At 44.7% G+C, this 26,555-nt stretch overlaps 1 protein-coding gene across 1 annotated transcript in view; it reads right to left on the bottom strand.

The window, feature by feature from the left end:
• Window positions 1-426: 426 nt before the first annotated feature.
• The window catches only part of LOC119440752 (neprilysin-1-like), a 129,859-nt gene continuing 103,730 nt past the window's right edge, over window positions 427-26,555 (bottom strand). The window contains exons 7-8 of the mRNA XM_049663043.1: window positions 17,712-17,981; window positions 427-615 (exon numbers count right to left, since the gene is read on the bottom strand). Of these exons, the coding sequence (XP_049519000.1) occupies window positions 427-615; window positions 17,712-17,981 (459 nt within the window). The remainder of the gene's footprint in view (window positions 616-17,711; window positions 17,982-26,555) is intronic.

The following is a 26,555-nucleotide window of genomic DNA, read 5'->3' as shown; positions in this document are numbered from 1 at the left end:
GATTTCTAGTTCTTATTATTGGTCTGTATTAAGTCGCAGTCTCCCGTAAAAGTGTCAAGATGGAACTGCTTGTGAGCGACAAAGGAAACGGTACGACAAGGTCACTTGCGCCTGTTCGCAAACGAAATTGAAGGCGAACTGAAAACGCGGTAAGCGAAGCTGTATACTAACTGCTCGGTGAAGAGTTGCGCTTCGCTATTTCGGGATAGCTAACATTTATGTTAACTTGTACAGTCGCAGTTTCGACCTATACATAGCGGTGATTGTGAAATATACGAAAACAATAGCTGCAACATGAAACGCATTTCCACCAATCACTCAAGCGGACTGCTAGCGGAATTACGTAATTTACATTATTGGTGCATATAGCGAAAGCACGCGTTATTATAGTATGGCATCGAGAGGCAGCAAATGGAGTGCGTTTCCCTACTGGGAAAGCGCGCCATCAACGCTGTGGTAGGAGATGCGGCATTTGTTGGCAGCAGTGATGAGCACGCCGATGGCACCGGCTGCGTTCACTAAGGCGCGCTCCACTGCAGCACAATGCCGGTTCAGGTCAGTTATATCCTCTTCCGCGCACATGAGCGCACGGCGGGCGCGCTCGCAGAACGACTCCTTAGTCGTGCAAATCGTATTCCACAGAGTACGGGATGATTCGGGCTGGTGTTAAGCTTATGCAATGTCATTGTTTTCGGTTCAGGACGAGGAGAATTAGGAAGGAAACGGCTCTATAGCTGCTTGAGCGGCCTCGTGGCGCTTGCGAAATTAATTTGCGAGTGCGCAAGGGCGCTCTTGCCCTTTTACAAGGTATACCAACAGCTGTTGTAAAGGGAAGCTGAATTCGTTGCTGACAGGCTGCTCGTCGATGTTTTTTTGTTTCCCAACGTAATGACTGCCTCATATCTTGCCCTCTCTTGCTCTTTTACCGGGTACAAGGCAGTTATCATAGCGAAACGTGATAATGTCATGAGCATGGTAATGGTGTCGCGCGAGGGTAAAGCTGTGTCAAATAAAAAAGACGCTTGCACATAGCTGAATGAAAGTGAATCTGCAAATTAGGCAGTGTTTTGATACCGCCCATGTGGATGCCCTTTATTAACTTCCTGGATGAAATTTTATTCTCATTTGAGAATTCGCGACATCATTGTTAATACCCGGGCACGAATGTTATATTGACGGTAAAAGTCAGTGTGCTACGGTAGGGAAATGCATTTCGTTAGAATGGAATTCACTGGCCACGAAGGAATCGCATTTTAAGCTATATCCACGACGCAATAAAGCCAGCACGCTGAACAAAGTGCATCCCCCGTCCTTTCCCCCATCATCGGCATGCTGCTCCTCAAGTTCATTGTTAGAGCAGCAAGGTTCCCGCTTCCTACGCACTGACGTCACTGACGTCTTGATGTGGCTTGCATGAACGGCGATTGCGATCAATACCCACAGCGTATCACGCAGCTTCGAGAAGACGGAAAGGGCACGAGAACTCAATAAGGGTTCGCTTTTTAGGGCTCTGGCAATGCGTGGGCGATGCATCCAGATCACGGTGAAACCGTGCCATACAGCAGTGTCGTAATAACTGGAGGCCAGTCACGATTAATATAGACAAATGCTGGTGCATCTTTGTGTACACGGTCGCGAGTGTAATGCCGTGTGGATCTGCATGACGGAATATATTTGTTGTAACTTGGTGGTATAAATTCGGCGCTTCGTCCTAAACCGGTGCACTCGTTCTTTCGAGCCTACTGCCCACGAAAATATCGGACTCACTATTCCAAATAAGAGAAAGCGGAAATGTCGCAAATGGTCGCGTAAGAATTGTAGAACCCCACCGAAGAGTACAATGTAGTTCAATGTAGTTCAATGCAGTTCAATGTAGTACAACGAGATAAAACTTGTTTTATCTAGGGACCTTGCTTCACCGCTGTGAAGAGCGCGCGAACGGCCCGTTCCGGTGTATACGCAGAGTACGGTTTGAGGTGGCGCGCCCAGGGGCATGCGAAGCCTAACAAACATGCACAACTGCGCGGATTACTTTTCCCGAACGGGCGACGTTAATAAGCACCTTCGTCGAATCGGATATGCACTCGGCCATATGACCTACCAAGCGTCTTGGCACACCCAGAATCGAGCGAATTATTTGGCGACGCACGTGGTTTCATTGCCCCGTGGCTGAGTGGCACCGCGCATGCGCCGTGCCCACCGGGCCATATGAACACGTTTGACAGCATCATCGCTCGTTAAAAGCGATGCGGAGTGGCATATCTACTAGGTCGCACATATACTCCTGGTGTAGCGTCAAGATGAGGGGACAAATACTGAGCCCCCGGGTTTGCCTGTCTGAACATGCGCATTTGCGAGGCTGCTGCATGGCACAATCTCGGGCGCTATGTTGCAGGTTTCGCCAAATTCAGGTTTTCAAAGCTGCATCATTTGTTACACCTTGTCTCGTCAACAAAGTAACTGGTTACATGTAATTAGTTACTGAAAAATAGAATGGAAAAACAGTGAGCGTTACCGTGTACAAAAGTACACGTTAAATTACAAAATTATCAGAAAATGTATTGATTACTAGTAATTCATTGCATATCATTCGTTATGCACAAGTCTGGTCGCCACCCGGTTTCAAAGGGAATGTGGTAATAAATAAATAAATAAATAAATAAATAAATAAATAAATAAATAAATAAATAAATAAATAAATAAATAAATAAATAAATCATTCATTTATTGTGCCAGGAAGAACCATGAGGTATAAGTACTGGTGCACTTATACATGAAAAGAAATACGGCATGGGAATATCAGTGAAAAAACAACAACAATGAATAAACAATAACAATCTTGAAAAGAAAGTGCACATACAACAAGGCGCAAAGTGCTTACATAGGAAAAAGGAGGAGAAGTGAAGTTGAAACTATGTGAAACTACCAGACACAACGCAAAGCTCAAACAGAATATGACAACGACTTGTGAAACATATTAAGGTCATGAAAGTGGGCGTTATAAAGACTGTATTCTGTGGACGGTTGAGTGTTGGTGGTGACAGGCAGCAACATGGAAAGGTCTGTGATCTCTGGTGAACTTGCGCGGAATACGAAAACATGATACACGTGAGGAGTTCGGGGCACATGAGGATACCGTAAGGAGTTTGAAAAGAAACAGAAGGTCAGTGCGATTACGTCGGCAGCAAAGTAGGGGCGTTGGCAATAACCCGCCAGTGCTAGAGCAAGGTCCAGCGTCCGTGTTAGCAAAGCGGTAATAATATAAAATTAGAAACTTTTTCTGGATCTGATCTATAATGTCACTGTTGGATCTATAGATTCCGTTCCAGACGACCGACGCGTATTCGAGCTGAGGAAGTAGATGTGTGTGTACAACTTGCGGAACGGTGTAGGAGAATTGAATTCTCTCGATAGTCTGCAAACAAAGCCAAGAGTGCGCATACCCCGCATTTCAACGCGTTTAGTGTGAGCTGAAAAGTGTAAGGTTGTACCAAAAAGTACACCGAGATCATTGATCTCACGGACATTACACAATACTACATAATCTACCGAATAAGAAAAAGAAATGTTTGCTGTTTTGCGGGTGAAAGTAAGACTTTGGTCTTAACAGCATTCAAGTTTAGGTTATTATCTGGGCACCCTTTAAAAGAAGAAATAAACTTTATTTAAAGAGCCGGCACTTTACTTTTAGTGGCTTCAGGTGTCGGAGAAAAAAGAAATCAGGTCAGACTGCAGGATGCGACAGTCAACAGTGTGCATTGACCTAAATATCTTTATGTCATCGGCACGTAACAGGAATGAAGAATGCTGAACGGCGAAAAAACCGTCATTAATAAAAAAATCACAGCATATACCCGGGGTGAATGATGATGAGTGGGCGAAGCTCCGGAGGGAATCATCGGATCCCCGCTTAAGGGACGCTACCAAACGCTTTAGAAACGTCAGTACTCTCTATAAGGGGGAGGGCCCAGCGTCTTACCAGCCATACACATCCGGACTGCACCGCGTTGCCACGCCATAATGACTGCTGAGAAGAGTATACACCTCGTTTCATAAACGCTCCTCGCTTGAACTTGATTGACCGCCTTAGGCAGCGCGTTCGAACGCGTTGAAGGTAAGGCGGAGAGGCCACAGCGTCTTACACCAGCTTCTTACACGGGCCGTAACGCGCTAGCACAAACGCGTTAGAAACGCGCTAAAACGCGGCCTTTCGTTAAGTTGGGTATTTATTGCCACTGGTGCGTGTGTCTATGTGCGCTTCGTGGCGTAGTGGGCTAACGCCGCGCGCTCGGAGCGAGGGGTCCCGGTTCGATTCCGCGCTACGGACACAACTTGAATTTTTTTTCTCATTTTTCTCAGACTGGTTACACATACTCACTACGACGGGGACGGAACGGGTGCCGCTATAAGGAGCTTCGCTCCTAAAATAAAAAAAAGGGAGTGGCCCCATACCTATCCATAGTTGCCACGTAAAAGAAGACGTTGGCCATTGAAGTTACATAAATGATCTATCAATAAGATAACTCCGCAGGGATTTAAATTGAGGATTCAATACAAAGTATGGAAGTTTGATCAGAAGCAGTAAACTAGTGGCTGACCACCTCAAAAGCTTTGCTGAGGTCAGAATAAATGGTGTCAACTTGCCCCCTTTGGAGTACCAGCGAGGAGATCTGGGTCATGAAACTTGTGAGATATGTGATAGTGGAGCGGCCGGTGAGGAATCCATGATGATCGGGATCAATGCGTTATTCACAGTAAAGGACACTTTGTTGTGAAGAGCAAGCTCAAAAATCTTAGACGTGGCGCAGAGAAGAGAAATTGGGCGATAATTTGAGACATCGGTTTTACAGCCAGACTTAAATACAGGAAAAACACGCAGTTTTCCACATGCGAGGGAAGGTGGAAGTATCAGAGAGTTATTAAATATAGATGCCAATACCTGGACAAAATATTATAATGCCATAAGCTTTTAGAATTACGGAGGGGATGCCATCAGGGCCGCAGATAGGGAAAGCTTCAGGCGTTTAAGGCACTCGCTGATGAGATTTTCCTCAAGGAACACAGGACTAGATGTAGGAGTCGTCGTCTGCTGCTGACTGACACCAGCGTTGAAACCTGAAGGTTTATATAAGGAAGAGAAATCGGCAGCAAAACAATCCGCGACAGCTTGGACTTCTCATCTAGAAAGAGCAGGCGAAAACATTCTCCGCGATGACTACAGCGCTTGCGGATATACTTCCACAATTTCGCCGGCCGGTCGGAGGTGCTCTTCTCCAAGACGGCAATATATGAGTCATGATCCCGCTTATAGAGGCGTTTGCAGAGAGTTCGAAAAAAAAAAAAAAAAAGAAGCAGATTTCTCCCCACTTTTTAAGCACAGGGCTTTTGGATTTACGGTGCGCGCGATCTTTATACTTTAGGACAGTGATAAGCTCAGATGAGAACCAGTGGGGATATATAGAATGTTTGAGGACTATACTGAGGAATGTATTTGCGCATACAGCCCAAAACCAGCTTCGTAAACTGATCTATTTGGTCATCGAAACAACAACAACAACAACAACAACAACAACAACAACAACAACAACAACAACAACAACAACAACAACAACAACAACAACAACAACAACAACATGATGATGATGATGATGATGATGATGATGATGATGATGATGATGATGATGATGATGATGGTGATGATGATGATGATGGTGATGTTGATGATGATGGTGATGATGATGGTGATGATGATGATGGTGATGATGATGGTATTATGATGATGGTAATGATGATGATGGTAATGATGATGATGGTGATGATGATGATGAAATAATGATGATGATATGATAATGATGATGATGATAATAATGATGATGATGATAATGATGATGATGATAATAATGATGATGAATAATATGATGATGATGATAATAATGATGATGATGATAATAATGATGATGATAATGATAATGATGATAATAATGATAATGATGATAATAATGATAATGATGATAATAATGATAATGATGATAATAATGATGATGATGATAATGATGATGATGATGAAATGATAATGATGATGATAATGATGATGATGATGATAATGATGATGATGATGATAATGATGATGATGATGATAATGATGATGATGATAATGATGATGATGATATGATGATGATGATAATGATGATGATGATAATGATGATGATAATGATGATGATGATAATGATGATGATGATAATAATGATGATAATGATGATAATAATGATGATAATAATGATAATCAATCAATCAATCAATCAACATGTTTATTTAACGTGCCCAGGAACAACCCTAAGGTCTGAGTGCTGGCGCACGCATACATTACAAACCAAAAACAAAACACTCAGGGAAAATCATTAAACAATAAATGAATAAAAATAAAATTTGTGAAAAGAAGAGAGTACCGACAACAAAGCGCAAAGTAATACAAAAGAAAAAGGAGGAGAAGGGCACTTGAACAATACATGAAATTATAACACAAGGCAAAGCTCGGAAAAGACGATGACAAGGAGTTATGAAAGATATCAGTTCACGAAAGTAAGCTGTTATAAAGATTCTGTATTCTGTGGACAGTTGAGTGTTCATGATGACAGGCAGGAACATGGAAAGGTCTATGTTCTCTGGGATCTTGCGTGGGATACGGAACATGACACAGCCGAGAAGTTCGGGACACGTGAGGTTACCGTGAAGGAGTTTAAAGAGAAACAGGAGGTCAGCGCGATTACGTCGGTCGCGAAGTGGAGGCAATGACAACAATCCAACAGTGCTAGTACAGGGTGCAATGTCCAGGTTGCAAAGCGGTGATATATATATGCTTAGAAACTTTTTCTGGACACGATCTATAATGTCACTGTTGGATCTAGAAGAGCCATTCCAGACGACCGACGCATATTCGAGTTGAGGGAAGACAGATGGTTGTGTATAATTTGCGGAACGGTGTAGGAGACTTGAATTCCTCGATAGTCTGCATACAGAAACCAAGAGAGCGCATACCCCGCATTGCCAACACGCTTAGTGTGAGCCGAAAAGTGTAAGGTTGCATCAAAAGTACACCAAGATCATTGATCTCGCAGACCTTACACACGGCACAGAATCGACAGAATAAGAAAAAGAAATACTTGCTGTTTGCGTGTGAAAGTCATGACTTTGGTCTTAGCAGCATTCAAGGTAAGGTTATTATCCTTGCAACCATTTAGAAAAGGAAACAGGTCAGACTGCAGGGCGCGACAGTCATCAACAGTGTGAATTTTCTTAAAAATCTTGATGTCATCGGCATATAGAAGGAAAGAAGAGTTCCGAATAACAGAAAGAACGTCATTAATAAAAATTAAAAAAAGGAGTGGTCCTAATACTGATCCTTGAGGGACGCCGCTAGTTTGCCATGTAAGAAGAAGACGTTTGGCCATTGACGTTAACATAACAGGATCTACAAGAAGATAACTGCGCAAGAGATTCACAACTGACGAGTCAACATCAAAGTGCGTAAGGCTTGATCAGAAGCAGCGAGTGGCTGACTACATCAAAAGCCTTGCTGAGATCACAGTAAATGGTGTCAACTTGCCCCCTTTGCAGTACCGGCGTGGAGATCTGTGTCATGAAACTTGCGAGATTGTGATAGTGGAGACGGCCGGTGAGAAATCCATGCTGATTTCGGAATGAGCGAGTTCTCACAGTAAAAGACAATATGTTGTGAAGAGCAAGCTCAAAAATCTTGGACGTAGCACAGAGAAGAGAAATTGGGCGATAATTCGACACATCTGATTTACCATCCAGACTTAAATACAGGAAAAACACGAGCAGTTTTCCACATGTGAGGGGAAAGTGGAAGTAGTCAAAGAGTTATTAAATATAGATGTCAATACTGGAGCAAATATACTGCCGTAAGCTTTTAGAATTGCGGAGGGGATGCCGTCAGGGCCACAGGATAGGGAAGGCTTCAAGCGCTTAAGGCATTCGTGGACAAGCTCTTCATCAAACAACACAGCACTAGATGTAGGAACCGTCGTGTGCTGCTGACTGACACCAGCGTTGAAACCTGCATCTTTATATATGGAAGAGAAATGGGATGCAAAACAATCCGCGACTGCTAGGACTTCTGCCCCTCTAGAGTCAAGTAAGCGCAAAACCTCTCCATGTTTATTGGAACGCTTACGGATATACTTCCAAAATTCCGCCGGCCGGTCGGAGGCGCTATTTTCCAAGAATGCCATATATGAATCTTGATCCCGCTTATAGAGACGTTTACAGAGAGATCGAAAAACGCGGAATTCTTCTCTGTACTCATTAGGCAACGGAATTCTGGATTTTCGGTGTGCGCGATCTTTACGCTTTAGGGCAATTATGAGTTCAGACGAAAACCAGTGGGGATATCTAGAGCGTCTAGGCCTGTACTGGGGAATGTATTTGCGCATACTGCTCAGAACAAGCTCTGTAAACTGATCTACTTGGTCATTAACATTGCTTTTGTCTGTAACCAGTGACCAGTCGGTGGTGGACAACAACAAAATTATATAAACCAAAACAACAAATAATCACCACGCTTGAAAGCAAAGCGTGGGGATTCATTTACGCCGCTGGAGGAGCTCTGCCTCAGTGCTGACACAGAGGCAGTTATCTTTAATGAAACTTATCGGTACGCACAAGGAAATTTCGGAACGAGAGACATCTAAAACCTGAGAATTCGAGATGCAAAGATCTAAGACGTTGCCGCAGGACTGTTGAAGGGAACAGAAAGACAGAAAGTCCAACAACAGGCTGCAACAACTCTGTGTAATGATTGTAATGAGAATGTCTAAGTGTGTTCCAATCAATACCTGGTGTATTAAAATCACTAAGAAGAATTACTTTGTGCTTACTATGGGAGGATACTAACTTTCAATGGAAGAGATGACCTCATCATACAAAACAGGGGAAATATTCGGCTGTACATAGAACGATCCAATCAACAATTTTTCACATCGGGCTAGGCTGACTTCTAGCCATATCGACTCCCATACACTTTCTATATCGATGCGCCGTACACACAACAACGACAATGAATTGTCAACGCAATTAGCACGCCACCACGACTTTTTGTTGAGATCCACTGAAGTCATCACTGCGGAAACGACGGTGGAAAGAAGTCTGAAGACGAAATGTCACCACACAGCCAAGTTTCAGAAACAACGAAATAGGAAAAGAAGGAGATCACATAAAAAATTCACGTGCTTGGTGCGAAGTCCGCGAGCGTTCTGGTAAAAAATGTCCATTACACGCCACTTTGATCCTGGGGGTTGTTATTGTAGACGATGATGATCATGTCATGTGTAGATATAATGTAATAATAATAATAATATGATAATAATATAATAATAATAATAATATAATAATAATAATAATAATAATAATAATAATAATAATAATAATAATAATAATAATAATAATAATAAAATAATAATAATGTTTGTTCACCAAAAAATGCAAACAGGCCGGTCTAAGCCTCAGTTGGCTTGTAGGACCGTGCCATGAACATGATACAAACGGTAAATGAAAAAAAAAAGATATCGATGAGACACAAGGACAAAAAGAAAAAAATATGACCAGAAAAAAAAATAAGATACCATTTGGTTATTCAACTTGAAACAGAAGTTGAAGCAGTAAAATTTACGATGCCAAAGTGTTGTGGAAGTTAGTTTCGCCCTAACTCCTTGAATAATTATTTGAGCATGCTTTTTGAAGTAGGGTTAAACATTTCATTCCGTAACTTGTTAAACATGTCCGGCACATCTTCACATATGCATGACGTCATCACGTCAAACGTGACGTGACGTGACGTGATGACGTCTTCGTCAACTGATGATGTCACCCGATGACGTCATGTGATGCCTCTTGGAGAAGCTACACACTGTGCGCTTCCCGCTTCTGTGCACTGTCTCCGGTATCGGCCCACATTTTTGCATGAGCAAAAGGTCGCGGCACGCGGACACGAAAAATCCAGACCAAGTAGAGGCTTACAGCTTCGCTGTAATTAATGACCTTCCACAATGCGCTTCACCTTACCAATGCATGTTATACGCTGATGACAACTATATTAGACTTGATGTTCACCATCACTAGTTTCTAAATTAAGTAGTGCATTAGCTAACATTGCTACTTTTTGTCGCAGCAATAGTTGATTTCAAATCCAAGCAAAACTAAATTCACGGCGTTTCCTTCCGCTCAGAGAAGCCTGCCATTCTCACCTCAGGTTCACTTTGACACGCACTGCGTTTCAACCAGTGACTGTGCTTCATTTCTTGGTGTCTACCTATATTATCAGCTAAAATTTCATAAACCCGTTTCACAACTTAAGAAATAAACAGCTACGAATTTTCTATCTAGTGCGGCTCTCCTCTCGCTCTATCATGCATTCAGTCGTAGTCACACCAATAATGGCATATCTGATTACGGCAACACCGATGAGTGTCGTATATCATCTGTTCGGCACATACAAAAGCAAGCTCTACGCAATATTTCAAAAATTAATCAAGATAGTAATAAGAATATAATATGCGTGGAGAGTACAGTACTCGCAATTATTAATTTATTTGCACTCAACCTAACTACCATTGTTTTCGGGTTGCGTAATTGAGTTCACGTACAACTTTTCTCCTTGATTTTCTTGAGGAATGTTAAATCTACTCGCCTTGCTCAAAAGAACATTTTTTTACTTCCTAAAGCATCTACTAATTACAGAAAAATGACAGCTTCATTCTGCGCTATTAAGGTGTGAAATTATCTTCCCTACGCCATCGATACATCTTCGTGTCTTTCTATGTTTAAAAGTTCACTGAAAGCATATTTTGAATAAATAACTTCATTTGATAATTGCATTCTTCTTTGGTACAGTTTTTTTAATCATGCTTGTAATAAATTTTAGGTGATAATTATGCACTATTGTTGGTTATGTAACTTCAATTGTATATTTTCACTGTCAGAGTTTCTATTCCTTGATTAAATTTGTCTTTGCAGATAAGACAATATTGTATGCTTGAGTTGATTATTTCGCCTCTGCTTTTATTTCTTTACCTATTTCTACTGTTGGTCAAGTTTTCTATTGTCTTGCTTGAAAGTAACTTGTTCTGCTCGCTTGTAATTTACTTCTACGAATTATGTATAGAGGGTCCCAGTACGGCCACCTTCTTCTTCTTTCTGGGGTTTTACGTGCCAAAACCAGTTCTGATTATGAGGCACACCGTAGTGGAGGGCTCCGGATTAATTTTGACCACCTGGGGTTCTTTAACGTGCACTACAACGCAAGCACACGGGCGTTTCTGCATTTCGCCTCCATCGAAATGCGGTCACCGCGGCCGGGATTCGATCCCGCAACCTCTTGCTCAGCAGCGCAACGCCTCAGCTGACTCAGCTACCGCGGCGGATAGTACGGTCACCTGAACTTGGGACCATCTTCTGCGTAATCTATTTCTGTATTCATATCTTGATTAAACTCCAACAAACTTGAAAAAAAAGGCTTAATAATGTTTAAGAGTTATTTTTTTTTTGTAAAAGCGGGAACAACTTTATCTCAAATGAAATCAAATAAGATAGAACGTGTGCTGTGCAGTCTAGGCAGCTTGCAATCTGACAATAAGCAGCAAAGTTTACTTATGAAGGCAGTTTCTAACAGCCACCTTCCGTTTTTTCTTCTTCCTAATGAAGAGCGTGTCCCGCAGAACAATAAAAATAGCGTATATATAACCAAAATACATGATGGTGAAAGCATGTACTAAATATGAAATGACGAACATGTGCGGAACTGCAAGTCTAAATCTTCTCGCCATAGAATGAAATGGTTGTGCCGATATATTTTAGAGAACATGCGAGGAGATGCAAAGTTACAGGGCTGCATTTACAACTTCTTGATGCCAGCTTCACTTCGGAATGAGTTTACCACGGGAAATTTGCCAGTTTTCGCAAGTGATCCTGCCAGGTAAACTGGAGCGCATTCTTCTTGGAGTAAGTTTCAGTGCTATAGGAGTCCTGGCACGAGCTACTGTCGTACATTTTTGATGCAAGCTCATGAGGCTATGCAACAACCAAGCTTGACTCATCTGGAAGACTTTCCTGTCCGTGTGCATAGCGGTCTCGACGAACATATACGAGATGGTGACGGCGCAATTCCTAAAAAAAAATAGGTTACTGCACGTCTCGCCTTCTGCAAATAATAATAAACAACTCCGAAAGCAAGAATTCGAGTGAAAGCAATGCGAAATATGTTCTCGATCGTCGCCCTGCTCCGCAAGCCTCTTCCAATCCAATAATAAATAGTTGATGTCTAACGGTTGTGGTGTTGCGAATAAGCGATCCGCACACGCTGCAGTGGAGACGTTGCCCTGTTTGTCCGCTTGAATATTTAGTGCTTTCGAGAAAGGGCCTCACCGCCGTAACGCCTTCGGGTAAATAGCAAGAGCTGTCCCGCATCGTAAGCAGCTGGACAGTGTAGCCACTAACGGACACAATGTGAAGTCTAGCTTGCGTCTCACAAAAAAGTGAGACGTCTTTTCAACTGAGCAGCAGAATCTCGCATGTTTTGCTTACGTATGTCACATCAGCGAAAGAAAAGAGCCAGATATAAAAGAACGAACGACAAGGTCCATTCGGGCTTGCGAGCTAAGTAAGTTTTAATCGAAACTGTGTTGCGGATTTGGCCTTCTTGCTACCAGCTCTCCCTTCACGCCGAACGGAAATCTGTTACATGAACACAAAAATGGACTATTTAATAAAACTTTCACAACGAAACACATGAGTGCAGCGCCCTCGCCCACAAACATAACAGGCAGCTCAGGTTATTGTCGCCAATCTGCCTTCCGCTCGGAGATGCACAAGCCGTTTATATGTTGGCGCTGTGGATCAGTTCATATCGCAGTGCGCAGCACATGGTAGTGATGCAGCACGTCTCATAAGACAGATATGCTGCGGCATTCCTTGCAACTGGGAAAGAGCTCGGGCTGTGTCCCGTGTGGAAACACGAAAGGCGAAGATTTTGTGTTATGCGGGTACTCAAAAGAGGAACACTGCTCAAAGTTCCGAGTAACTGAACTGTCATCAACTTTTAGTAACTCTAATTTCTTGTTTAAATTTGAGGAAAACCGACGTCTTTTATTTTGGTAATGATCGTATCACGGAAGAGACACTCATTGCATCACCGTATAACACTTTTTCCTTGCCTTCTCTTACAAGACTGAATTTGATATAATTTTTCACTTTGTTCCATGGTCTATGGTTTGTTCATAGTTCCGTCGTCTGCTTCAAGTCTATGTCTATAACCTCGATTTTATACATTACGGCTTCGGTTCAGTCCAATCAGTCGCGTCGCTTTTCCAGATCCGCGATGAACAGCGCCGAGTTTTAGGACAATTCGCACTTGTACAGACCTCTTCATTGCTGTGTAGAGTGCGCGAGTGGCCCGCTCCGGCAAAAAGAAGGCACTGATCTAGCGAAAGGTATACGCGCACAACCTCAAACATCTGTGTTGCTACATGTGCACCTGAGCGTGCTATGGATGGATAGACGGATGCTACGAGCGTCCCCTTCGGAACGGGGCGGTGGGTTGCGCCACCAAGCTCTTGTTATTATATTGCCTAATGTCCTACCTGTCATCAAAAAAAAAGAAAAAAAAAATGTCGAACTAAGCAGCCACCACCAGGTGTCTCCCACGTGCATCGGAACATATGGGAACTGTTTCTTTGTGCGCTCTGCAGAGTTGTTCACGAGGCTGTTCGTCGGTACAGCCTCCCCGATTTTTGTTCGCACTAGCTTCGACCACACGGCATGTCAACGCCTTATAACGACGAGAAGCGGCACCAGCGGCGATAGTACGCGCATTCGCTTAAAACACACTACAGTGCGAGTGTCGTCTGCTGCGCTGTTTACTTCAGGAGGATGCATGCCCTGCCACTGTTATTGCCTCGTATTTCTTCATTTATTGTTTTCATTTTAAATGTAACACCCGCTTATTAGCAAATCCCCTGCTGTCGGTATGTGCCTTAGTATGAAAATCAACATTATCATCAACATGCGGCGATCATCTTAAAGTACGTAGTTGGCGTTGTCACGATAGAAGTATACGTGTGATCGTAGTCTATTAGGAAAGTACGTGTAGAAAGGCTAGAAAGATATGTTTTATTAAATGAATTGTGCTCTTGATGACGTATATTTGAAATAATGAGGGTATTTAGGTATCATTTGTTTCATCACTGAGTAATCCAGTAGAAAACAAGGCCAGCAGCGTCGACACATGTAAGGGTGGTAAAGATGGTAGTGCCCTCCTGCGTGCCAGCTAATAGACAACCAGCAGCAGCCCTCCTGCAGCCACAGGTTAGGGAAAACATGGTAGGGTTCGCAAAGGAAGGTTCGTTTTAATAATTGTTTGAATATCAAGAAACAATTTCCCATGGTGGTCGTTAGCTGTATACTCAGAAGTGATAAACAAAGCTCGGTGACAGACACTGTCGACAAAAGTGCTGCGATTTGCGAGTCCAATAGCTCTACGGTTACTATATTCTCGCTACGCCGTCAACAATAATTACGAAACCTATTGTTAATAAAGTGTTTCTTTCATATCTTAATTATTTGCGAGGAATGCGAAAAATTTGATAGCAGCACGTCTTATTTTGAAAGTCGTACCTCAGACAGATTATCCATAGATTCTCAGGAAACACCGACAAGCTCCTCTGTCATCAGCGAGTAATGAGAAGACTTTCCCGAACTGCAGTGACTTAACGATCGGGTATTGAACCTGTCACTCTCGGATCAAGGTAGCACTAATATGAGCACGAGAGAGCCGCTGCTACATTTGTTTTTAGCTTACTTGCGCGCAGTAATAATCGCAACGAAGGACAGTGACATGTATGAGCGGCTGCCTGCCAGCGATCTAAGTAACCGTGATGATTAGCGCGAAACCAATAAACCGTCCATCGACCCGTTTCCACGTCTCCACCTTATTACGAAGGTTGGTTACGAAATGGAAATTGCGAAGCGCTCTGCATGCAAACACATGCAGCAAAGGCTAAGTCATGTCAAAGATGGGCGGTTACTTTTTGTACATTCACAGCGTTTGTTCCCTGGAAAAATGCATCTCGCATAAGCGAAGAAAATCGTGCTCGTTGGCTCAACGAAGGTTTCTTTTCGTTTTTTTTTCTGAGTCAGACTGGGGTGACTTTATTACGGTAGCTATCATACTTCACTGCTTCGTCCCAGACTCACGTTCTGCTTAAGCAATGCAGATGCCTAGAAGAGGTACAAACAAGGAGTTGTGTTTTGACCGATCTTTTATTTTCTATAGCTTATTGCGCTTACGTACTGCTTAGAAACACATTTTACGCATGTAGATTATGTACTACTGTACGTGTCGTTGGTTGAGTATTATGGCGAAGTTGTAAATTACAAACTGCAATTCTCTGTGGCTGTCGGCACGTGGCACATATACTGTTGTCTGCTTTAAGATTTTTCTATGGCGTGCCTCATAAACAAATCGTGTTTTGGCACGCAAAACCACAGAATTCGATTCAAGATTTTCTGTAACATTTCTAAAAGGCAGCGCTTTCTCGCACTTTATTCTTGCCACAACTTCCCAAAAACATTTAAAAGAGTCATACTCTCGAAACAAAAGTTGTGTAAGATGGCGTTTTGCTGGCATGACTTCGGATTTAAGAGCTCTATAATTCAGGATTTGCGATGCATAATAGGCACCTTCGTAATGTTCTAACGCAGCTCAACAGCGGGACACTAATTTTACGGGTCTGATGGTAGCCATGTTGTTGGAACAAAGTTTCACGTTTGAGACTCGGTTTTACGACACGTGTTCGCATTATGCACACCAAGAAGCTATTCGATGCCTGTTCTTTCCTTAGTCGTTACAGTCTTCTGTGATGACAGTATCTTGAATTGTGAATTGAGATAGCTGCATGGTCACACTTAGCGGAAGCACGTAACTGTGCTAAAAGAGGAGGACGAGACAAATACAGCAAAATGGACGCCAGCTACCGAATGATATTCTTGCGGTGATACACACACATCTTTATGCGCACCTTGCAGGCACAGTGAACGTAATTACCAGGGCGCAGATGAGCACAGAAAAGTGAACAAGGTATGAACTGACAGAACGAGCTAAGAAGAGCACTTTTTTTTCTAGGACAGAGAAGGAAACTGTTGCGCCTCGGGGTTGATTTAAAGTCAGGAATCCGCCAGGCATGGGGATGCGTACGTCCGGGAGTAGGAACGAAAGATAAACGTTTATTTACATATTTAAACAAGTAGTCAGATTCTAGTCAGAACTCTCCCAGTCACACTGGAGAGGCCGCTTTTAAGCAGTTCGTCTTCCCTAGTTCCTTACACCAGGGAATTGGATGATCTTGGCGCGGCCAATCAGAGGAGTCGTATTGTTAACAGAACTCCGCCTCAGATGTCAACCTTCGAAGCAAGGACGTGGCAATCTGGAAACAGGGGGTTCACACTCCTTCCACGAAAGTGAGCGACTTGGTTTCTTGCTCTCCGTGACTGTGATCTTGCCAGGGTCGGGAGAGCTGGCCTTCGCGCTGGTCCCAGCTTCCACAAAGGGCGGCGGTAGTAGTCGGTTGCTTCTAAGTGAGCTTCTTTGTCATCGCGTCACAGCCGGTGTCGGGCCGCGTCGCCAGGTAGGCGGCCGCTGATGAAGGGGGTGGCATCGGGGGAAGCACCCAAAGAATGCGCACTGCCGATTTGGGGCGCTTGTTTGCCCGTCTCGTTCGGTGTCGGGCACTGTCGCAGTCTGGGCGACGCTGATGGGAGCGGCCGCCTCGATGGGAACAACAAAAAAATGCGCCCTGCCGATTTGCGATGCAACAAAACCAAGATGACATAGTATCCACCCTTACGTCCGATGTGATATGCTTTGATTACTTTCCTCTCCCTTTCGTCATAGCCATTTCCAATGAGGTCAGTCTTGCTGAAAATGAATAGCAGCCACATTCTTTGTGGTACAGAACTTGTTCTCGGGCTGGTCGGCTCATATATACTGAAAGCGATGACCGTAGCCTTAACACGGACAAACACGTCAAGACATCAGGACGAACACGTAAGTTTTCACCTGACGCCTTACTTGTGTTCCTCGTGTTGATGCCACGGTGATTGATTCAAATATGTTTGCAGTGCGTAGCCATGAGGGTACCATTTTTAACATTTAAGGGGTGCTATCGCGGCCGATTGTAAAAACAGCACTCGGTCTGTACAACGTAGTCTTTGCCAAAGCTAAGCGGAAGTGAACAGACAACGCCAGAAATGGGAACATCAGCACACTTGCATGACACACATAGTACCACTAAGTATAGTAGACCTTCGTATAAAAGAAGCAGATAGAGATCGAGCCACGCATCAACGAGGAATTCTGGCCGAGTCTTCTTTGAGCCTTACACTCTGGGTTAGGGATGCTCTGTCATTTATGCGGCAGCGCTGAGATAATGCGAGGCTCCTGCGGCAGTCAGTAGCAATAGCATGCAGTGACGCTGATGCGAATGCTCACAGAACTGTTGTTGGTCTCATTTCGTTGAAGTTAGAGTTGCGGCAGCGCCACTTCTTTACTTCTCTCCCCATGTCGTTTGTTCGCGAATCCTCAGTTCTTGACTCTACTGCTCTGAAAATAGGCGCGTGACGTTAGTGATAAGTGAGAGACGCACCAGGTATGCGTAGCGCCTCTCGATGGTCTCTCGCGTGGAGTCCACGCTTGGGTAGGCGACAACGTGGCGGATAACGCTCAGCCTGCGCAGCGCCCTGTCACGCGTGTCGGCGTCCATCCAGTCGAAGTAGCGCGCCATCGAGTCGTGCACGTCGGTAAGCAGGGCCCACGTGGTGTTCCAGTCGTCCGGGCTCACGCTCTGCTCGGTGAGGAACCAGTTGAGCGGGTACGTGGCCATGTCTGACACCAGCTGCAGGCACTGGTACACGGCCTGCGAACGCAAGAGAAGACAAGGAGTGCGCGTGACTTACACTGCCCACGAAACGGTGTTTACATGAAGGCGACAAGAGCCTGTCGACAATATAACTTTGTCGGGATGGGATTCAACTGAAAGGTACACGTAAACACGAGCCTGCCCTGCGGAGTTGGCGACGATGAGTGTTCAATCAACCCACTAGCAACCGCTGATATGAGCTATACCCGCCGGCAAGGTTCTTGCTAAGTGTTCGAATGTGACATTGCCCCGCCTACTGCCTTGACTTGTTAATGTCGCATTCGTTGTCGCACATATAGCACTCAGTGATTATCTGAAAGAGAAATCTGAATGCAGTCTTTCAATCTTGCTGATAGCCGGCACTTCATGAAATGTCTGTATAAAAATGTCTGCCCCCTTTCGCGTATGCAAAAAAAAAAAAAAATGCTGCATCGCGAAGCCTCTTACAAATTTCACTCTAAAATCGGCATGATGTAAGAATGTCTGACATACCAGATATGTTACGCCCTATTGCATATGTAAAATAGAACACACACTTGTGATGAAGGTTAAAGCAACTGCCTGTAAAATGTGCGGGGTTTCATGGAAGCTGTGACTGTACGTGCCACTCCTGTGTATATGCGCGACTTCGTCTAGCTGTCCCCTCTTTGGAAACTGTAAATCACAACACTGAAACATTTCCCGCTAGATTGCAACACATAGGTTCACCAAATATCCACGTTGAGCTCTGTAGTCGACAATGTTTTCATTGTTTTGCGTGCCAAATTGTACAAATGGTCGAATATGCTAGGAACTACATTCTTCGCGCACTGAGAAAGGACTTCGACGTTAACCGGCTCACCTCTTTCTCAGTTCGCCTTTTGGTGTTTCATGGTGCTGTTGTTCTGCTCTGGCGTCCGGCGATCGTGAAGTAACGTGTGTTGTGCTGGTCTGTGCTCATTATCGGAAGTCACAACTTTTCTCTGCGGGGCTCCAGGTAAGTCAAAGCTTTTAAGCACCTTGCATGTATGCATGTCTCATAGCTTGATTGTGCAGGGCGGCGTATTATAATCATTGATTTGCCGATGCCTGCGAGATGCCAGTGTAGTAGACTGCGTACTTGTTGTGCTCGTGTCATTGCAAGCTAGCGTCCTCACTATAGCTTGCACATGTCGCTACAGTCAGGGACGGCACTCTAAGGGCGCTACAGCCTTTCGTTTCGGTCGCAGACGGAGAGCGTTGTCCTGAACTTACACTATCTTAGTTTACGGAATGCCTATCTTGAATTCGTATGAAGTATGTGAGGCTTAGAAAGCAGGGCAATGGTTTTCGGCTCATACGACAGAGTGTTTACGCATCATGGCTGCGACACGTCCGACGATGTGCCGTTGGACCTGCTCCGGTTGGAAAGCGCAAACACAGAACCTTCCGGGTACAATTTCTGAAATGTCTTTATGGCGACATGTTGCAGGGTGTAATGTCATTAGTACAGCTAACAAACCTCCATATTTTGCTTTAAGGCGCGGATGTACAGAAATCGGGCATTTTCGGCGTGCCAGGCAACGGCTGGCGACGTCGGATACATCGCGCTGGTGACGCCAGCTAGAGCGCCGAAAATTTGCCCCTGTATTGCACAACACGCCGTGCGTGGCCCGCGGGAGAGCGGCGATAGTTGCAACTGAGGCCCATTCTTACAAGTGCGCGATGAGCAAGCGCTTTTTCGTAGGGCGAAGCCGCAAATTCGGTGCGCACTCTATTGTATGCCGGCTCTTGCCCGACAATTTACAATCCCGCCGTGCTCAACCCGTATGTCGGCTTTTGCTCAAACGTGCTATCGCGATCAGTATGAGCTACAGCGCGCGAGCGCGTGGCAAAGTGCTCTCCCAGGTTGGATAGTGGTAGCGATTGGCGCTGTGCTCCCGACTTAAAGGGAGAGGCTTTTCCTGTTACTCTTCTGAACATCGCCCTTCATGCAGGCTTTCGCCCTCTCTCCCTGTCTCGAAGACGAAATCTGTCTTACGAAAATAAACTGAACAGAGCGGTGCCCACCTTCTGTGCGATCTGGGCATCGTTCATGCTTCTGGAAATGAATATTGCCGTCACTTGATTTCTCGCCCTGATGCTTAATTTATCGCCTCACAATGCGTCGTCATACAGGTTTCTGAATTACCACGCAATGTGTACATTTGCGCTTTCTCTCTTTCTGCGCGCAATCGCAATATAAACGCCGCTGCAAACTCCTGCTTCTTAGATAATTCAACGGCTGAAGTGTGTCGAACAATGATTGACGCGTACCTCGCTCAAAAGGTGGATACCGTCTGTACTTATAGTTTTCGTGTGACCAAGGTGGGGGAAAGACCAACACGAAAGTGGGGAAAAGGATTAAATCAGGCGTGAAGGGGCAATGTTCGAAACCAGATAGGGAGAACCTTTTCACTTCAAGTCGGGAACAAGGCTCCGATCGGTGCGGTTATTCAACCTGGGAGAGCGCTTTTCCACCCGCTCGCACGTGTGTTTGCACGACAGCTTGCTTTTATACTGAGCGCGATAGTATACCTGGGCGCAAGGCCAAACTAAAGTCCCTAGATTTCCTTTTTTTTTTAAGTAGCGACATGTACTCCGTCGGCCGCCATTATCTTCCTAGATAGCATGCGACCGTCAACGGCCGCTGTTATCTACGCTGCTCGCAGCAGCGTGCAAATGATTGCGGGGGAACAGCGTTAGGAAGAACATGATAATGATGATGATGGTTTATTGGCATCCCCTTTGAAACGTGGCGGCGACAAATAGTCACCTAGCCTGCTTGATTTAAACGTGGCTGCCGGAATGAGCGCCGCCCAATGAGATTCGTCGGCGGTGCTTCAAAGCTTGTCGCTACTTAAAAAAATGTGGTTGATCCCTCTTATATAGGAATCGGTATAGAACACGAAAGTGAAACGTGTCTTCACAGAAGTAGTGTAATGCTTATTGCACATTGATATATAATGTCTATTGGTGTTTTGTGGCTAAAGCGCCCTTAGGCGTTGATGCACCCACGCTGACGCCTGGTGGCACGTCTCCTCCATCACGACTACCAACGTCGATGACCATGAGCAACCGTCGTGCATATGGAAGCTGCACTACGCTGCACACGCTAGCACAACGCGAAAGACGAAGCACGTAACTGACACACTAATACAACGCGCAAGACAAAGCACGTAACTGAATCGTCACCGAGTCAAATCAGCGCGTACAGCGCGTCGTAATTGCAGCCTCCGCGATCAACTTCAGAAACATTTTCAGAGCTAATTGCGGAGGCCACGCTCCGCTGTGCTGAGTACGGTGAACGCCACCTAGGTGGCGTTGGTAGTGCTTCTTGATGCCAGCGTCCCTTCGAATGCTGGCATCGAGGCGTCGTAGTGCTGAGACCACCGAAGCGTTCACTGTCGGTGCGCGTTAGTGTCATAATGCAGTACTTCTCTTTTCTGCTCGTAGGCGGCGGCACCGCCCCGAGCAAGAGCGCGGGTACACGGAGGAGTGTTAGATATATAAGGCGCGTCTGTGTAGCTCTATGCAAATGCGTTTGTGGCGCAATGGGTTAAACGCTCGGCGATCTATCGTCGCGGACCGAGAGGTCGTGGGTTCGATTTCCAAATTTTGCATGTTTGTGGAACTTTTTCTTCTGGTTTCTTTCTTTGTATTATGTTCTATGACGTATTTCCGTGACGGAAATACGTCAGTGAAGTCTTGGTGGACCCCGGCATAAAACACCTTCGTGTTAAAAAGCAAGAAAGTATCTAGGGACTCTAGGCCAAGCCACTTGCATTGCGGATGATTAATCTATTGGGTGACGATTCCTTCTTACAACGGATCTGTTAGAACCTCGCTATAATGATCATTACGTCGTCCGCAGATTCGCTGAGCTGGGAGAGAGAGAGTGAAAGCAGGAGTATAAAAATAGCATTGCGCAGCATAGTGGATGCCAGGTGGAGAGGAGGAGTGAGACAAGTGGCAGTGGGACGCGTAGAGCCGCTGCCGCCGCCGACCGCGTTTCCCCGCGTCCGCGCCGAGCGTGGTCGCTGCTGAAGATGACTTCGAAGACAATTTCATGAAAGATATACCTGAGACGAGTCCTTGTGAACCAAGTGCTTTGGGAGAGCCTTTGCTACCTGCAAATTCCATTGAAGTTGAGCCGATGCTTGAACAAAGAGAACAAGAAGTTGAACAGATGTGTGAAGCATATAGGGGGGAATTTGAAGAAGCTGAAGAAGGCAGGATGAGTGAATGTGAAGTAGAAAGTATGAGCGAGGATGAAGATTAGTTTAGAAGAATTGGAAAATAAAATACTTAGTTTCTCATACTGGATTTCTGAATAACTATGGCTTTGCTAGAAGAGAGATTGCTAATCTTAGCATTCTCAATCTGCATTTAGCTACGCGCTAAGCGCGTCCTGCTTGACCTAAATAAAGTTTTTCCAGTCCAGTCAATCTGCATTGGCATGTCAAAAAAAATATGCGTGGCTCTGCTATCGCAAACACCATAGACCAGCGGAGATGGGGGAAGCCCAGCAAAAGTGTGTGGTTTGCCACTACTTTACTAGGCTTTCCGTAGCCCCGCTGGTCTCTGGTTTGATGTCTTCGATAGCAGAGCCACGCATGATTACTGCTATCATCCTGGAGGAATGCTTGGGCAGATGGCTTGGACTAATACTGTTAATACTGCTAATCGATTTATTGAAATTGTAGGGAGTTTTTCTTATTAACTTGTTTTCAATGTGCATGCTGAAAATAGTCAGCCGTACCATCAGCACTTATATTTTTAAACACCACGGGAGCAATGGCTGGAATGTATTTTAAACGCTATTTGACGGCGCAGCAGCTGGGTCAGACGGAAAGTAACTATCGGACTTCGCTGGCCTGCTCGCTGGCTTGCTTCCTAATCCGACGTGCTTCGCGACCGACGTGGTGCGATGTGCCGTGAGTAGTGGCGCAGCGGAACTCGTTGCGACAATTGAGGCAGCGCGAGCGATTTCTGATGGCGGTCGATTGTGTCGACAGCTTTGTTGTTTGTGTGAAGACTGTGCGCCACTTTAAAGTGATCACTGCTGCCTACTGTTGCTTGAACAGGCTGGTTGCGGACCACCATGTTGCGGATCTATTGGGCATGTTTTCTCGTTCAACAAAACTTCCGGGTTATGTTTTTACAAAAAAAAAGCACCCTAGCATTTTATTTTACAGACGCTCTATAATCTGACCCAACACAATAAAAGTAATGGCAATTCCTGCCGCAGTTGTCGAACTTATAGGAAGCAAATTAGCGGAAATGTTCAGTGTTGTAATTTATAAGTTTCAAAGAGGGGACAGGCTAGACAAAGCAGCAGATGCGCACACGTGGGCCACGTACTGTACATCCGCAGCTTCCATGAAACACCAGACATTTTTACACATTTTATAGGCGTTTTCTGTAACCTTTGTCACACATTTGTCTGTTTTGTTTTTGCATGAAATAGGGCCTAAAACGTCTGTTACTTGTCTGCCATTCTCATGTCACGGCGATTTTAGTGTGAGAATCTGTAAAACGCTTCGCGATGCGCGCTGTTTTTTTTTTTTTGTATACGTAAAAAAAGAAATGCAACTTTTTTTGTCACATAAATTTATCAGTGTACATACAAGCGGCTTGGCAACCCGAGCACTGGCGCCATCCATGCTGTTGCAGAATACTCAATGAATTATTTAATTTGGAATAATTTCTACGTTGGCACGAAGTACGTTGAGCGCACCATGAGCAGTACGTGAAAGTGCGCGTCGGCATATACTTAGATGGTCCGAAATATTAACAAAATGAACCACCTCCATTTCAACTTGTGAAAGCGGAAGTACAGCGAAGCTGTTGCCGGTCGTTCGACGACGTCACATAAGCACCACCACCACAAGCGACATGCGTCACACGCGCGCGCACGTGGGCGGATGTGCAGTATACATGCTCATTCCTCTAGGCCCTCCGCCAAGAGCAAGTGCCTTATTGAACCAATTCAATTTTTCAAAGCAAATTGCGTCAGAGAATTCGCAAAGTACGACTTACACACAAGCTGCAGACACTATAGCTTCGAATTGTAATTCTAATATACGAGAAAATGTACTTCTGTTACGCGGAAACCAAAGACAAAGCCCTCTTCTAGTTGCCGTTATAGGTCTGCGTGAGTCGCGCTGTTGTCCCTTCCGCTATAAAGGAGCCTTTGTACAAACATGTGCTCTAGCGCGTACGCTAAAGAAAGCGTAGGCGTGCGTATGAAGGTTTCGTACTCCCCTAGGTTGAACTTCGAGTCGAGCTCATCTGTAAATAGATGTGTTAGACACGTGACGCATGTCACACATCTATTTACTCGACACAACAAGCAAAATAAAGAATGAAACAGAGTGCAGTAGTTTGTGGTGGTGACCAAGGTATCCATGGTGTACAGAAGATATGGAACAGATTTGTCTCTTTCAATGTCTCGCTCGCGCGTAGTGTTTTGTTTTGTGTACCGGCTGTTAATTAAGGCCGCCGTGGAGATATTAATAGTAATATCATATTCTAATGGATATCTTAGCGTATCCTATTTCGCGACGGATTCTTCCGAAGTGCACGAGAGCTGGATAAAAGTGGTCAGGGTAGAAGTATTGACAGAACCATATAGCTCGCCTAACTAAGAAAATAGGTGCACCTATGTCTGGTCTCGCTCTTTTGTCAGTAATGAGTACTCATTGGTAGTCGCTCCCACCGCGTGCAGGCTCTGTTTGCAATGGACATACATCGAGCTTACGACAATGTGAGCCACGAATGTATTATACTTGAGATCCTGCGGCGGATTCACTTACATTGTCCTGCTCGGGAATTCATGCAATAATTTTTTTTTGTGAGCGCTTCTTTTTCGTGCGTTTTCTCGGAAACAAGTATGGAGAGTTAGCGATGAAGCATGGAGTGCAGCAGGGATCCGTTGTTGCACCGCTATTGCTTAACGTTGCGCTACTGCCGATGGCGTGGGAGCTATCAAATATTCCGGACGTACGATTCTTAATGTATGCTGATGATGTGATGGTATGGGCCACTCCTCACTCTTTCGAGCATCAAGAGTGGGCACTGCAGGTAGCTCTTTATACAACACTTTCCTAAATATGAGCTTGCAGGCCCGTTTTATAAAGATATATATATATATATATATATATATATATATCATAAGCCAACAAACAGTGAAACCAAGGACAACATAGGGGAAATTACTTGTACTTACTAATTGAATTAAAGGAAAGAAAAAATGAAAATGGTTGAAAAAACAACTGGCCGCAGGCGGCGAACGAATCCACCTGCGCCAGTTACGGCCACCTGCGGACAGTTGTTTTTTTCATCCATTTTCATTTCCATTAATTTATCATTTCTGTAATTCAATTAGTAAGTACAAGTAATTTCCCCTATGTTGTTCTTGGTGTCACTGTTTGTTGGCTTCTTATGATATGGGTAATAAAAATCGGGCCCCTCGGTTCCCCTTCTTCTCGTTCAATATATATATATATATATATATATATATATATATATATATATATATATATATTTAAATTCATTAGGACGTTATGCCACGCGGCAACCCACGAGAAAAAGAAACAAGAAAAACAAGAACAGAACACTTGCTTGGCGTACGACTGAAAAGATCTCCTAGATAAGCATTGTTAACAGCTGGGGCCATCGCACGCTCGACCAAGCCCCTCTTCGACTTACGCTCGATGGTCGAGTCCTGGCCGAGGTAACCCCAATCCGAGTGCTTGGAGTGTATTTTCTGCATCGGGATTGGCATCGCCCTGGCTACGCTCTGCCCGCGGACCCGCTTCTAGCATGCTTCATATTTTTCGTTCCATCGCCCTGAGATCGGGTTGGGCTCGCACTCGTATTGCTCGGCAGCTGGTTTGCTTCATATTCCAGCCTCGCTTGATTTATCCAGCACACTTTCAGCGCCTTACGAAAGCAGAATGGGCTCGACTAGAAAACCTTAATCGTGAAGCCATGTGTTTATAGGCCTTCCATGGCTCACACCGATCACGACACTTCAAGCAGAAGCGCAGGTGAACACACTTGATGAGCTCATTCATTAAAGACGCGAAGCTCGGACGATAAAACACACTAGTATTCCTGCGGCTGCTGCCTTGGGGAATTACATGGACCAGTTTGTCCTCTTAGCGGATCAATCTTTATCGCCGCTACCCTTGTAGGGTCACTGCCAAGTGACTAACAACAAGTCACTTGACTACATTCGGCAGGTGGCTAATCTAAACTCAATTTCCGTCAGCCCCACCGCGCCTGTGCCTGTCTGTTCAGAGTTTAAGGAACTAGAACTAAGTGGCTATATGTGGATGCCGTGTTGAGTTCGGCAATTCTTCACACTGCCTTAGTGCGCCCTTTCTATCCAGATGTAAACCATGCGTGTTCTCATAAGTTGGATACCTCAATTACCTCGGTACTGGCAGAGCTATACACCACTCTCACCACTACCGTTCAGCATTACCAAAGCTAAGGGGTTTAAGTAAGTCGCATTGCTTGCGCAGCAAAACATAGTTGCATATGCAACGGCCTCGTAATTGGCAG

This window comes from Dermacentor silvarum, chromosome 2 (genome assembly GCF_013339745.2).
Source record: "Dermacentor silvarum isolate Dsil-2018 chromosome 2, BIME_Dsil_1.4, whole genome shotgun sequence".
Lineage (NCBI taxonomy): Eukaryota > Metazoa > Arthropoda > Arachnida > Ixodida > Ixodidae > Dermacentor > Dermacentor silvarum.
The sequence above is the reverse complement of the archived record's forward strand: the minus strand, read 5'-3'. Positions and strand labels throughout refer to the sequence as shown.